Here is a 14,968-nt window from a genome sequence, read left to right as displayed (position 1 = left end):
TATGCAGCAGGCGACGTTTCGGACAATGGCCCTTGTTCATAACACACATTGAGGCCATGTTTTTTTTGTTTTCTGAAGAAAAAAATCAAGAAAGTTAACAAAAAAAACCTCCCTCTGAGTTGGCAAGGCCGAGTCTGGCGCGAGAAACCTAAGGATCTCACGCGTGAAGCCTAAGGATCTCGCGCGTGAAGCCTAAGGATCTGACGCGAGAAACCTAAGGATCTCGCGCTTGAAGCCTAAGGATCTCGCGCGTGAAGCCTCAGGATCTCGCGCGTGAAGCCTAAGGATCTCGCGCGCGAAGCCTAAGGATCTCGCGCGTGAAGCCTCAGGATCTCGCGCGTGAAGCCTAAGGATCTCGCGCGTGAAGCCTAAGGATCTCGCGCGTGAAGCCTAAGGGTCTCGCGCGTGAAGCCTAAGGATCTCGCGCGAGAAACCTAAGGATCTCGCGCGTGAAGCCTAAGGATCTCACGCGTGAAGCCTAAGGATCTCACGCGTGAAGCCTAAGGATCTCGCGCGTGAAGCCTAAAGATCTCGCGCGTGAAGCCTAAGGGGGTGGGGCGTGAAGCCTAAGAATCTCACGCTTGAAGCCTAAGGATCTCGCGTGTGAAGCCTAAGGATCTCGCTCGTGAAGCCTAAGGATCTAGCGCTTGAAGCCTAAGGATCTCACGCGTGAAGCCTAAGGGGGTGGGGCGAGTCGCTTCCGGGTCGCGCGCCCCCCGCTGTATTTGGCGCGCGCCAGTCGCTAGCAACTTTTTTTTTGGCGGGCACCCGCGAACAACTTTGTCGTCGTAGTCGTCGTGAGGAGTCGTTGTTGTTGTTGTTGTAGGCGGATTGCTCCCCCCCCCCTCTCGCGACTCCCGTCGACCGCGTTGCGTGAGGAGACGGAGAGGAGGAGGAGGTGGTGGTGAGGAGGAGGAGGAAGAGGTGGTGAGGGGCATTCTCCGGCATTCGACGATGTCGGGCGTCGACGCGAGCTGGTGAGGAATCGCACAGGCGGGCGAGTCCTGGAATCTTTATTTCCAGACTCGCAGTTAATCCGATGAGCTAAGAAGCTCTTCCCGCCGCCGCCACAGATATCCAGTATGGGCGGGTCAGCAAGTTGCAGCAGCAAACACTGCAGGAGAAGTTCAAAACAAACGATAGGAGTGCAAAATAGATTTTAAGAAATGGCAAGCAAGTTACTAAACGTACATGCTGAAATGCGTTAATTATTAAAGTGTGGCTTAACAACATTGGGCAAGTCAGCTAGATAACGCCACGCAACAGTAGTCCCCGTAATACAATGCCACATTAACATTGAACAGTCGCCAACGCGGGTAATGATCAAATAGTCACGGGCAACTTGCCGTGCGAGTGCTGTTGTAGTTCAATCGATGGATCTTTATTTTACGTGCCGATATCGCCCTCGATAAAAGTGTAGGCAATCTGTGCACATTTGCAGCAGAACGGGAACGGGGCGCACACGGCGACAGGCATGCCAACAACGATAAAAAAACCCATCGCTACCTCAGCGACTAACAACCGGACTGAACGAATAGCATTGAACAAATAATACATCAAGTAAAGAGACGGGTTTTTATTAAGTTTCAGATGTCATGGGAAGAAGGCAAGTCTGAATAGGCGTGTCTAGCACAGGCCACCCGATTGAGATACATCGGACGCGTTTAGGATGCCCGGTGGCAGTTCAGTAAAAAAAAAACTGGAGGAATCCGATGAGCTATAAAGCGCTCTTCTACAGATGTCCAGTAGTAGTTGGGTGTTGTAGCAAGCGGGTGTCGGTGGCGTTTGGTTGGTTGTGATCAGTTGCGAGGTTAGACAGAAAGACGAGAAGGACAGACAAGGACGTAGAGACAGACACTGTCAGACAAGTTGTTGTGCAGACGCACGGAGAAACGCAAACACAGGGACACAGATCCCACGTGTAGCTTTAAGCGAATGTTGCGACAAGTGCTGTTTAACGAGCACCTACGAAGGCCGGCAACGGTGGACGAAGGGTTTGGTGGCCGGAGCCACGCCCGGCTGTCTTTGTCTCCCTCAGCGCTGATGTTTATACAACGCTCCAAGTACGGTACTCATTTAAGGCTGAGTCGACCTCGGGGAGGCCCAAGACCGGTTCAAATATTTGTCACTGTTGGTCGTGAACGGTAATCGAACTTGGGTCGCCAGATGTCTGTAGCGCAATGCGTCAACCTCTGCAAAGACACACGCAGCGGACACAGAGACGGACACTGGCACAGACAGACAATGACACTGAAACAGACAGTCAGCCTGACAGCAACACAAATATAAAGAGCGCCTGTGTTGCCTTGAAAAGGCTGTTTGGGAAAGTTGAGTGATAGATGGATTGATTAAAAAAAAACTGTCGTGACATATCTCGTAAAACTGCATAAAACTATTTAGTAGAAGGCCTTATCAACAGCTATGATCAATCCACTGCTGGATGAAGGCCTCCCCAAGCCATCGCTATTTCATGGCCTTGCATTACAATCTATCTCGTGCCTCTTCCACCAGCAACTTAATTAGAGAATAATACCAAATGTGTGTATCCAATCATTTGGGAGCATTAATCGAAACCTATTCATGAGCAAATAATTGATTTTACAGCAGTAATTTTGTCTCATACTTATTTAAAAAACTATGAAATCATATATCATTTAATAGAACGAATTGCATTAGACAAGCGAGCTAAAATGTAATTATTACTGTGAAAAAAAGTGGTCAAATTGGCCCTTTGTTGAAGGAATGTGGTGGTCTCCATTGTCAAGCCATTGCGTCCCATGAGAGATGTCCACCAATGTGTGCCGAACTAGCAGAGAAATGTGGGCTCACGTGGTCCTTGAGAAGAAGTACGATTTGAACTGAACATCTCAATTAGCTTCACGTGCTCGGGTAAACAGTGCAATACTCCAAGCAAGAAATACTGCACAGATACATTTCACAACGACGAAGAAAAAAGATTGGCTGTGAAGAAGTCTAAATATCTTTGAGCTGTTCGACTAATAATTAAACACTGGTAAATCCGCTCTCTACAAAACCTACATTTTGCAAGAATATTTCAACTGACTGGTGTAACTGTTTATTTCCCACTAATTTGCGTAGATCTCACGTTTATACATTAACACAACATTTAAATTGGGTTCTCACCTGGTTAAAATATGACATTTTCCGCAGTTAAATTACAGGAAAATCTTTATACTTAACTTTGTGATGCCCCTTTATAGGGTTGTGAATGAACACCTCAACTAAGTGTGTTGTCATTCTGTATAAATATTGGGGTAGATCTTTGGCAGAGTGGGTAACTCGCTATTCAATCAACTCGACTCTTAAGTGTGGAGATGAGCTGTTGTTAAACACTGATGATGCTGGATGTAATCTTCAGTGAAATGTTCGTATTTTGTCAGAATTGTGCTTGATTTTCAACATTCCTCCTCTGGTTTTGCTAATAAACCCAGTCAATGAGCATATTTGCCCACATGACTTGATTTCATTGGCTGTTGGGTGGTGGAGGGTTATAGTTTAAAACATTGACATCATAACTACGCGATCCGACCCAAAATACACTAATTATGGATCACTACTCTATGAACCTGGCGATGTGAGTTTTGTCACGACTGACATCCGTAGAGAGCATCTGAACTGGTCCTGCCCCCCCCACCTCCTTCAACCTGCACTAACCAGAGTGGTAGAGTATGATCACACAACCCTTGTGAAAAATATGGCATGGGAAGGCCTTCATCCAGCATTGGATTGACAATGGGCTGCAACTGTGCAAGTGTAACTAATACAGGGGTCTGTCGCTGGGCACACTCGCCACCATGCTCAAGGCAGTCAAAATATTAACGTCTGCACGTGTAGGTATGTGTAATAATGTGCGCAACACACAACACGTAGAGTCGCTGTGGCTAATTGACGATTTGATATGCATTCGAACCTTGTCATGAGTGTGCGAGACGTCTACTGCTGTGATGTAGCAGCTGAGAATAATGTGTGCAAGCTTCACATGTTTGTACGTCAATGGACACCCCCCTCCACCTTTACCTCCATTCCTCCCCCTGTCCCCAGGTGTAGGTATTTTTTTGTGTACGACACGTCACAGGTGACGCGAGAAGATGACAGCACTGATAAAGGCATCCGCTATTTTTACCCGCCCGAGGTTGGTGTGCCACCGGAAACATTACACAGTGAAAGCATATTGTCTATTGTGTAATTGCTGCCTTCTCAGGTAGTTGAAGGAATTGGCTGCGTCGCTCAGATTGTAAGAACACTTAGCTTGGCACCACCAGAAATTATGGGTTTAAATCCAGGCCGCTGCCCGTAATTTATACCGGGTTCTCAAATGCAGCGAGTCGATGGTCTCATCCCAGTCGCCAGTCTCATCCCAGTCGCCAATGCCTGTTTGAAAAAAAAAATCTATCACATTCAATTTGGTTTTGCACTTTAAAGGTTACATTCTAGATCTGAGAATGAAGAATATTGGTCATGCAACAAACGTTGCTGTGTGGGGAAGTGCAGCCCCCTAGAGTGAATAAGAGGCCACTTTAACGAAGGTCGCAGACGCTTTTATATGATGTATGCTTTCACAGACTTTGGTCTAACATTGAGGACGCACTGCTCTGTGAGACTTTCAAATTGTTTGCTATCATGACATGATGCACACAAGTAATGGAAGGTTGCCTTGTTTTCTTTTACTTTCACCGATATAATGTAAAAAAACGTGATCTCTTGTACGTGCAGGGTTTTTGTTTTAACGCCCTTCATCTACTGCGCGCATCCTGTGCAATAGATGCTGCTTCTTAAACCTTTTAAGACTGCTAGATGTTGTTTACCATCTTTGCTTGTGGGCTTATGACCGAATAACTCAGAATGCAGCCAATCCTGCTGTCAGACTTTGGAAGCAGGCTTGAGCCTGGATAATGATTGGATTGGTGTCTACCATGCACAAAACAGGTGGTGTACACATTGTGTGCAGTCGAGGGCAGTGCAGCAAAATCCATCCTGCACCAGCCCACACACTGACCATTAAGGTGAAGTATGGTCAAGTAATCCTCACGGTATTGGGGAGGCCCTTGCCTAGCAGTGAATTAAAAATGGCCTTTACATTTGCACCTCTAATTAGCATGGTTGACTATATAGAGTGAGAAAGAAGTTCAACATACGTGTAGATGTAACTCGCTGATGTACACACCTTTGTTGGACTTACGTGTCATGTTGCCATTTTTCTATAATGTTCTGCACCCCTGATATTGTAGTCTCGTGTATGATGATGCTTTATCTTAGCCTGCAGTCACGAAAGCAGTGGCAACAGCTTTTAAATCGAAAAACAAAAAATCCTGCATTCGTTGTTTCTTTTATTTGATGGGACATCTCATAGGCTGGACAGGACTTGGCCATGTTGAGTTCAGTGAACCTGCGCGGATCCCTCCTTGGTCGCATTCACGCCAGGTTAATAACGCACACGTATGTAACAATCCGTTGAGCCACCCGTGCCGGATTTTGCAGACGGACGAGGACGAGCAGCGCTTGCTGTGCAGTCAGTTCCCAGGCGTGGCGCGGTGTGTCGCCGAAATCACCTGCCGCCCTCCGTTCATGCTGCGCCTTCGTCACGTCAAGTTTGCGCTGCGCACTCAAGGCCCCTTCTTTCTGGTGAGCACTAAGCCCCCAGAGTGGGATCCACACCCTCGGAAATGCCTTCACAACGGCTGCAACGTGACATGTCATCACATGAACACCACTGGAAATGAAAAAAACCCTTGTGATGCAATTATCAAGAGCTCTGTTACAGTGTTGTAATTTTAAAGTCTGCCGTGTTAAAACTGCTACTATGTAAAAAAAACTTTGATGTAATTACAGCCATTTGTATGAAATGGCCAGTACGCTAACCGCTGCAGTCCCCTAATGTAATTATTTACTAAAGTGTGTCATCTATAGTAAAAGACACATTCTTTCCATATTACCCGTGTTCTCTCCCTGTGTTCAAGATATGACTCAAGAACCTCCATTTTCTCCTGTCGTTAATTGCTTTTTACTGTTGGTATTGTTAATGTCTATTTTTTATTTGTGATTTTTTTTTGTAACGCCACATCTCTTATTCCTCGAATTATTTGAAATGTATTGCTTCCAAATGGCTTGAGATGTTCATGAAATGTGGTGCTGTATATATTTCAATTGTAAGTTAAAGGGATGTGATGCATTTACCAAGTTTAGGCGATTGTGTGCAAGTGTTGTCATCTATAAAGTCCTGAGTTCAAACATTGGTGTACATTACAATTCCAATATTCTTTGTTGCATGTATGGTTGGAATAAGATTGTGTAGAGCAAAACAAAAATCAGATTTTTTTTAATGGTGTAGTCCACACAAAAGTAAAGAATATTGATTTGGGGTATCCAAGTAGAGGTAACTGGTGGATAATGATGCACACATTGTTTAATGGGTATGTCAGTGTGCTGCAGATCTTGTACATTTTCCATTCTAGCAGTGGCAACTACTTATGGAGTTTTACATATAAATAAGTTTGTCTATATTCTTTGGGTCTTTCGGTAAAGTCACGTAGATATCCTGCAGTCACGAAAGCTTTAAGTCAAATTTATGTCTGTGCACAAAGTTAAAGACCAAGTTAAAAAAGAAGAAAATATCAAGGCAATGGTGCACATCAACCAGAGACCTTTGTGATTGCGTTTTTAAAGTTCTTGGTGGTTTCAAATGTCACTCAAGGCATTTGTATCCGTATGGTGGTGTAATAGCTTGACCCAAACACAAGCACATGTGGGATCACAACTTGTGAGAAGCAACTTTGAAATGGGACGAATGTTCTTTCCGCACCGGTGATGGAAGGATTGTTCAAATTACTTGGTTCAACAGTGCATTTTTCAGTTACATCATTTTGGTTATTTTTCATTTTCCAATATTCATCCCAGTAGGGCACAGACAGATTCGAAAGGACGTGGATGCATGGGAAATGGGATTTTTAAGTATAATCGCTCTTTCCAGAACTATGACGTTCTCAGAGCTGACATGTGATATGGAAAAAAATATGAGCAGTGATATATATACAGACGTATTTAAATTCATAAACCCTTCCTTTAATATTGAAGTCTCTAACGTTACAGTGATTCACTGTGTAAAATAAAGTCTTGCTCTTCATTTTCATTGAATAATATATAATTTACAATTTATTAAAAATATATGTCAATCAGATGCTATAAAAGGCAAATTAATGTTAAATGCCATTCTCAAGCATTGAGAGATTATCAAAGGATGTTTGGTTCAGTGTAAACTGCCGCTCTCTTTTTAAGATCACACAAACGAAGGCGTAAATAAAAAATAAATTGCAATTGCCAACACCCATTTTCGAAGATGGAGCAGCTTCACTAATATAAAATGAAGAAAGTAGCAAAATGCAGATCAGGAAGAATCATGCAAGGAGCTATTCTATCACAGTGTCACTCATACATTGGAGAAATGAAGTATTCACCATTCAGTTGATGATGTAGTTATTTCAACAACCAGTGGCAATGAAATCTATGAAATTATTTAAGAATTTTAGGATTTCTGACAAGTGTGGCCAAAGATAAATGAGCAAAACAAAAGTCACGTACAAACCCGGCTACCCGAGTTTGATTCTCGCTCGCTGCCAACACCAGTGACAATTATCTAAACCGGTCATGGGCCTCCCCTAGGTCTGCTCGGCCACAAATGGGTATCTTGTGCATTGTGTAAACATCGGTACAAGGAAGACAAAGACGGCCGGGCTCGGTGCTGGCCACCTACCCCCCTCGTGTGCCGTACCGCCCTCGGAGGAGCTCGCTCGCATTGCTTTCCCCAAAAGTCTGTTTAGGCTATAACAGGTAATCTTTGTCTTGGGGGCAGGCTCTGGGCTGCATAACGTCCTTGCCGGATGGCTGCTGCCGCCACATGTTGGATCGACTGCTGGTGCTGTTCACGTGCTACCGTGGCCCGCTGATGCTTGCGTACCAGGTGCTGGCACCCGCAACGCATGCTGCTTCAACTGTGAATTTTCTCATGTGACCTAGTTGTGTTTGCTCCATTTTATCTTTGCTTTATTGCTGTGCTTTATATTATTGCTTTTTCTTTTGTCACTTTGCTGAACCCCATCTCACTATTGGATTTGAAATGTTCGTGGTCTCTTGGGTTCTCCTCTAGCTAAACAAAATTAACTTTAAACTTGAAACCAAATATTTGGTTTTGCGTATTCTTGCTGAAACAAATTCCCCTATACATAAGACCTACTTTAGTCAGAGGTCTGACACAAACTTCAGTTAGTTTTGCTTAACCAGTGAAAAACTTAAGAGACCAGGATAGTCTAACATGCAATTGTAAACCTGGGTCACCAATATGACAAAGTGATAGTTGTATAATACATGCAGCATGAAAAACGTTTATCAGCTTTTCCCGTAAAGTGTCACAGTTATCTGTGGTTACCTTGTGGAGCCGCGGTAGTGAGATGTTAACTACCCCGCTTGGTATACAGGAGGTTGTGGGTTGAATCCCAACCCTGACACGTGTATATTTGGAGTTTGCATGTTCACCCCGTGGTCGTGTGGATTTTTCTTCGGGTTCTCTAGTTTTTCCCTCCACATTTAGAAACATGCGAGTATTTTGTTGCTATAAATTTCCACATGATAAGCCACTTCGTTGAGCTATAATTTGGGGCCAGATCGCTTCTGAAAAAGAGCTATATAGCTCTAAGTGGGCCTTACCTGGTAAAATAAAATATAGTTTTTAGTTTTAGTAGTTTTAAACATATGCACATGGAAAAAACATTCACCAGTATGGCCTGTTAACTGATGTCCTGTTAACCGATGGACTCGGTGTTACTTTTTGGTGGGGTCTGTTTTTTTACTGGTTACTGTACAAACCATCGAAGATGCAGATACTTGATGCACAAAAGGAATTTTTTTTTAAAACATCTCTTGTTTGTGACTGATCACCCAGAATGGACCAAAGAACATACAACGATTCAATGCCCATTTCACAAATATGAAGGAGGCATCATCAAAGCGATACACTCTGCTACTACTCTTGATGCAATTATCTGGCTCAACCACTTCAACGAAAAATTATTCTTGTTGTTCTATATCAACATTGGCCATTTAAAGAAGAACACTGCAGGAAATGATTACCTGTCGCCATCCGTTTTAAGTCAAGCATTACGAGACCTCGGTTTGTTAAAGTAGGCTATTGTTGGTGTTTACAATTGTTCACTGAAAACCCTGGTAGTGCATTGTAAAAACACGCCAAAATCTGTCTCCACATAACAACCTGAGCAATCTGATCTGTCAGGCCAGAAGTCCTCATTCTGTGACCCACCGGTGGCAATTAGAATCCGTGCCCTCAAGGTCATGTTGACCAAAACGCCACCTTGTTTCTGCACCAGCCTTGAATAGTGCTTGCCAGCAGTACTCGCCCTGACCGTCCATAAACTTAAAAGTTGATCGTTTCCTTTGTTCATGTGTATGTGTGTATTTGTAGTTGTGCATTTCTGTGCGCATGTGTGTGCTTTTGTGTCCGTGTGTGTATTTGTGGGGAGCAGGGTAGTGTAGCCGTTCATGCACTACTTTACGAAACCGGTGACCCAAGTTAATTTCCCGGTCATGGTCAACATTTAACTGAACCGGTCCCCGGCCTCCGCTAGGTCGACTCGGCTTTAAATTAGTGCCTGTGGAGACAATGGGCATGGGAATGGCACACCCACCCCCTCGTGTGCCGTGCCAGCCTTCATAGGCACTCGCTAGCAGCACTTGCTCCAACAGTCTGTTGAAGGCGATATAGTGAATTTTTGTACACCTGAGCGACTGTGTCTCCATGTGCCTGTACGCGCGTGTGTGTATATATATCAAGAAGACAAAGATCTCCCTTATAGCCTTGAACAAACTGTTGGGGAAAGTGCTGTTAGCGAGCACTTATGAAGGCCGGCTAGGTACACGAGGGGGTGGGTGGCCAGCACCATGCCCGACCACCTTTGTCTCACACCGCACCAGGTACCCATTTGAGGCTGAGTCGACCTAGCGGAGGCCCAGGACCGGTTCAGATAATCATCACTGGTGTTGGCCATAAGCGGGAATCGAACTCGGGGTCACCATGTTCGTCGCACAGTGCGCTAACCGCTACACTGCCGCTCCCCATATCAGCAGGGATCTGGACCTCCGTGGCCCATCTGGGAGCCCTTCCTGGACCATGTGCAACGAGCAGTCAGATACCTGCCCGGGCTATTTTCCACCGTGCGCTACCTCAACAAGCGGGAGGTACGCTGACCGCACAAACCTCGCATGGATGAGGCAGCCACAAAGGAGCTAGTTCATTACCTTGGAGGGGAGGGGGAAATATGCGTTTAAGTTTATTTTATTTGTTACACAGACGATCCCGTTTAATCCAGTTGTCTGGATATTTTACGAGAGTGGTCCGTGGTGTGTGACCACAGCAACAACAAAACAAGGGCAAAAACCATCAATATTGCAGAGAACGAGTACAGGGTCCTTAAGAAATATTGCACAGGGCCTATTCACCTCAAAGCATTTTGGGGCATTGGTCGGGGGGGGGCATGGGGCGATGAGGGAAAGAGGAGGGGCACCTGACGAGGCGGGAGGGGAGGTAGAAAGGCTGGTGGGATGCCTGACGTTCCTGTGTTTTTGCGGGCAGGTGGACCCATTGCTGCTGCTGAAGGCAGCGCTTATCCTGCAGAGCTGCCAGCGCTGCCCCCACGTGTTGGCCGGCTGCATCCTGCACAACCTCACGTACGGCCGCTCGCACGCACTCGTACCGCCATGCAAGATGCACACCCACACGGGTACGTCCCTTGCATACAGCTACGGGTCCCACGGTGTAACCGTGTGTAGGCATACAGCCACAGACGCGTAAACTGATTCGCAGCTGATGTACATAGCCAGTCGTGCTAATCGGAGGTGCGATGTACATAACCTTATCTTTTTATAATGGTTGCTTAAACAGCAATTGTTTGGATAGGCCATGTGTTTATATCGCGATTTGACTCTCAAATAATATTTTACACTTGGAAAAGTGTTCCCCATTCCTACCCTAAAAGGCTGATTCATCAGCGCTGTCATGGGGCCCACGACACTTTGGCTCGTAAACCACACCCGTCTCCCATTCGCTTTGACCTGCCTACTCTCGTGTTATGCTGCATTGTTGCCTTTGGTACAAGTTACCCAGTGGCCATAACAATATATATTATTCAGAGGTGGCCAGGTGCCTGAGTGGCCTGATACAGTGTCAGAGTTGTGAGCCGAAAATGGTGTGATCCTGGTTTCAAATCCATTCGATCAACCCTGATTAAACTGTGGTGAAATATGGCAAATTGGTTTTGCGTTGTCATTAATGTCTGCACAAAAAATATATATATAATTAAATAATATTTCCATGCTGTTCGGAATATTCCAGCTCTGAAAATTATGCATTATAATTTGACAACAAACACTTTTTTTAAGGCAAGTTACAGGTGAGTGGATAGGGACTAAATTGAGGTGACTTCAGAAGCGGTTCTGTGACGTTACCTTCTATGGCCATTCTCTGACACAGAGTGCAGCATTGCCCTGTATAAGAGTTCCAAGTGAAATTTTGTGTTTGTTTTATGACAACATTGGAAGATTTCGTGGGGAATACAAAGATCATTGTAAAAAGACAAGAGAGTTTCTTTTCTCTCACCAAATATACATTTTGTTTCGTACCACTTTGGGTTTTAATTTTCTCCTTGCAAGTTGACAAACGACATTGTTATCACTGGCAGAGTGGTGAGCAGCCAGCTGACCCCTCAGGTGACGGCTCATCTCCTCGCTGCGCGGAACGTTCACCGTGCTCTGAAGGTGCTCCTCTTGATGCTCGCCGACGTTCAAACAGACACAAAAAGAGACCCCCTGTGTATAGCCTTAACAGACTGTTGGGCCAAGCGTTGTTAGCGAGCACCTATGAAGACCGCCACGGCACACACACAGACACATTTGTTTCGTCAATGTGCTTCCTCTTCTTCTTTGGTTCTTTCGGTAAAGTCACGTAGAATGAGAATAAAATAATAAATTGATAAAATAACTCAATAATATTCTCACGACGTTTCGGCCACAACACAAGCGGCCTTCATCAGGGGAAGGGACGAGATTGTCTGGTAGGACAGCGCTGGAGTGAAAAAGCCACGCTCAGATCACGACCTTTAAGCTGTGTGAGAAGAAACAAAGCGCCTTGACAAAGGAATTAGCATATAATTTAGCATTGAAATGGCCGAGTGATTAGCTTGTGACTGGTCACAGAAATGGCTATGTTAAAGTTAAAGCATACACATCCGCAGAGGCACCCCTTGACAAAGGAATTAGCATAGAATTTAGCATTGAAATAGCTAAGTTAAAGCATACACATCCACAGAGGCACCCCTTGACAAAGGAATTAGCATAGAATTTAGCATTGAAATAGCTAAGTTAAAGCATACACATCCGCAGAGGCACCCCTTGACAAAGGAATTAGCATAGAATTGTTCAGAACATCTCGTTTCTCAGCTGCCCACGAACCTTCACATGAAGGATGAGCTCTCCTCTGGAAGGGTCTTTCCTCTTGGTGTTGGCCTGAAAACCTGCTTTTATGGATAATTCAAAATCATCATATGCATGCTAGACCTTCCCTATATTTTCACTCGCATCAGAGTGTTATATATATTTTTTCAACAAGTATTTAATTTTGTTGGACCTCCACACATTTAGTTTTGATTTGAAGCTTTCGTGGACTGCAGGAAAGAACCAAAGAGTATCCACACATTTAGGTTCGATGCGCACGGTGTAACATTGATGTAATGTGTGTTCATATGAGGTTATTCCTTTATCTCGCCTTTATAATGGATAACCCTTGCATTGGAAGCCAAAGATGTAAGTCATTTGTATAACTCGTAGCTTTTTTGTTTGTTTATCTCAACAGGACCTTTCACAGTATTCAAGTAAGTTAAATTGTTGTTTCAAGACCTCACAGGGTTATTTGACATTTTTATGTGTTTGGTATAAGGCACTGCCACATTGTGTCGTCCTATTTTTTGTTCTGATTCCTTCTTTGCTGTACTTTTGTTTTTTTGCTTTTGTCATTCTGGTAACTCGGATAACTCGTGCAAATTATCTATCGCTGGCCTCTTGAGTTCTCACATGGTTAAACAAAATAAAATTGAACTGTGGTCCACTACGCGATATTAAATACTTACAGAATACATCGTACATATTAAGGGAATTAAATCACAATGAAATATCACAAATATATATTGAGGTAAAATTAGTTTGGCATATTTCTAAATTGGTCACTTGCATCAACATGTGTTTGTCCCTTAGCCAGTTGGGCTCGTTAAGACCGATTGTATGGGGTTAAATAAGTCAATGCTTTTCTGAATTTAACGCATTCTCAGTGTGCCAAAAAATGACCGTGGTGACGACATTGAGTCACATTTTAACACAATTGTAAAGCATTGTCACTTTTCCAAAATCTGGATCTTTCCCGGATGTGACACCACAAAAGACCTACCTATACTCGTGTGCCTAAATTCAAATAATTTATCAATAAATGAAACCTTAATTCACATTTATTCACAGTGGGTGGGTGAAGACATTGCATCGAGTGTCTGCTGTTCGTAAAACTCCTCCGGTGTTCTTTGCTTTCTCCCCCTGTAGGTGGCGACACTGCCTTTGACCGGGAGGCGTCGGTCATCCCAGTCTACCTCTCCGACGAGGAGTTCTCGTCCCTGCACTGCCACTCTGCGAGACGACTAAACAGGTGCCGCCCCCCGCCCTCTGCCATCGCGCTGCCGCGCGTCTGACCCCGCCGTGGGCCATTGCGAGGGTGCGCCTCATCGCGCTTCACAGACAACCTATGTCAGCCTCTTTGAACCGACAAGGCAGTGTAGGTTTTTTTATTGGGTGCAATTGTGAACAATAGCCATATCAGACATTAGTACATCTAATCGGCGTAATCATTGGTGACGACCTCACACCAGCAGTGGGTGGTTGGCTGCTGAAGGTTGTTTTACACAGCCTGTGCTTGGTGTATCTTGTGGGCAGTTCAACCCAGAATGTGTTCGATCTCATCAGGCCTCGGAAGCTTACACGGCATTGAGCCTGGATAGTGCTTGGATGGGTGACCACCACGCACGGGCAGTTGTCACAGGCATCTTCGACGCTGTACCACGTTGTGTGAAGCAGACGATAGTGCAGCAAAATCCTTTCCTCTGCTGTGTTTCTATACTCCCACCCTTCACCTTGATATAGGGAAGGACCACAAAGCGAATTTGGAACCAACTCACCACTGCTGCCTTTCCCCGCTAGCCTGTGGTTCCTCGTGCTGCCGAGTCATTCTCTCGGCGAGCGAATTAATGCCGTTTGCTTTATAAGTTGAAATTGTTATAGTCAATAAAAAGCCGTGGACATACACAAGCTGCGTTCACAATCATAAACCAGCAGATGGAAACAATGGGCTGGGAAGAGGAGACACTGGGTGCTTGAATGGTAAAGGCCAATGTGTCCCAAGTCAGAAATATTTCATTTTCTTTCATATATGCATGTTTTTTTGTATGTTGTAAGCCGGGCTGTTATGTCACCATCACTTTATTTTATAGTGCGCCTTTCACGGTTGTTCTCACAAAGTGCCATCTGCATTGTGGCCGTGGGCTCTAAAAGTACAGAGTTCACGTCTCGCAACAAAATACCCTTTCGAATGTGGCGTAAATGTAATCGTATTTGTCAGCTGTCTGTATGGCAACGATCAGACGATTCCTGCGTATACTTAGGAAGTCGTGCCCCAGTTTGCATTGAGGTAGGGTGGTGGCGGGTGGGGTAGGGGTTGGGGGGGGGGTAATGATCATGAAATCTGCAATTTTTATGCAACAATCCTCCCATCTCGAGATGCAATGAGTTTAGTTGGCGGGCAGGGGTGGGCTCATTCCTGTTCTTTAGCAATTTAGAGGCAATGGCTGGTGGA

The 14,968-nt window shown here is 44.8% G+C and overlaps 1 protein-coding gene across 2 annotated transcripts in view; it reads left to right on the top strand.

The window, feature by feature from the left end:
- Window positions 1–615: 615 nt before the first annotated feature.
- HPS4 (HPS4 biogenesis of lysosomal organelles complex 3 subunit 2) overlaps window positions 616–14,968 on the top strand; it is a 61,214-nt gene continuing 46,861 nt past the window's right edge. Inside the window, exons 1-9 of one of the 2 annotated variants that reach the window (XM_032967636.2) lie at window positions 616–977; window positions 4,063–4,153; window positions 5,500–5,643; window positions 7,868–7,975; window positions 10,153–10,263; window positions 10,658–10,752; window positions 11,763–11,838; window positions 12,932–12,950; window positions 13,666–13,768. In XM_032967636.2, the coding sequence (XP_032823527.2) occupies window positions 955–977; window positions 4,063–4,153; window positions 5,500–5,643; window positions 7,868–7,975; window positions 10,153–10,263; window positions 10,658–10,752; window positions 11,763–11,838; window positions 12,932–12,950; window positions 13,666–13,768 (770 nt within the window). In that variant the 5' untranslated portion in view covers window positions 616–954. Of the gene's footprint in view, window positions 978–4,062; window positions 4,154–5,499; window positions 5,644–7,867; window positions 7,976–10,149; window positions 10,264–10,657; window positions 10,753–11,762; window positions 11,839–12,931; window positions 12,951–13,665; window positions 13,769–14,968 lie in introns of both variants that reach the window. The other variant, XM_032967635.2, reaches the window with a different exon arrangement.

This window comes from Petromyzon marinus, chromosome 38 (genome assembly GCF_048934315.1).
Source record: "Petromyzon marinus isolate PM22_M1 ecotype Great Lakes invasive population chromosome 38, UKy_Petmar_22M1.pri1.0, whole genome shotgun sequence".
NCBI classification, from domain to species: domain Eukaryota; kingdom Metazoa; phylum Chordata; class Hyperoartia; order Petromyzontiformes; family Petromyzontidae; genus Petromyzon; species Petromyzon marinus.
Note: the sequence above shows the minus strand (reverse complement) of the source record. Positions and strands in the feature narration are given on the sequence as shown.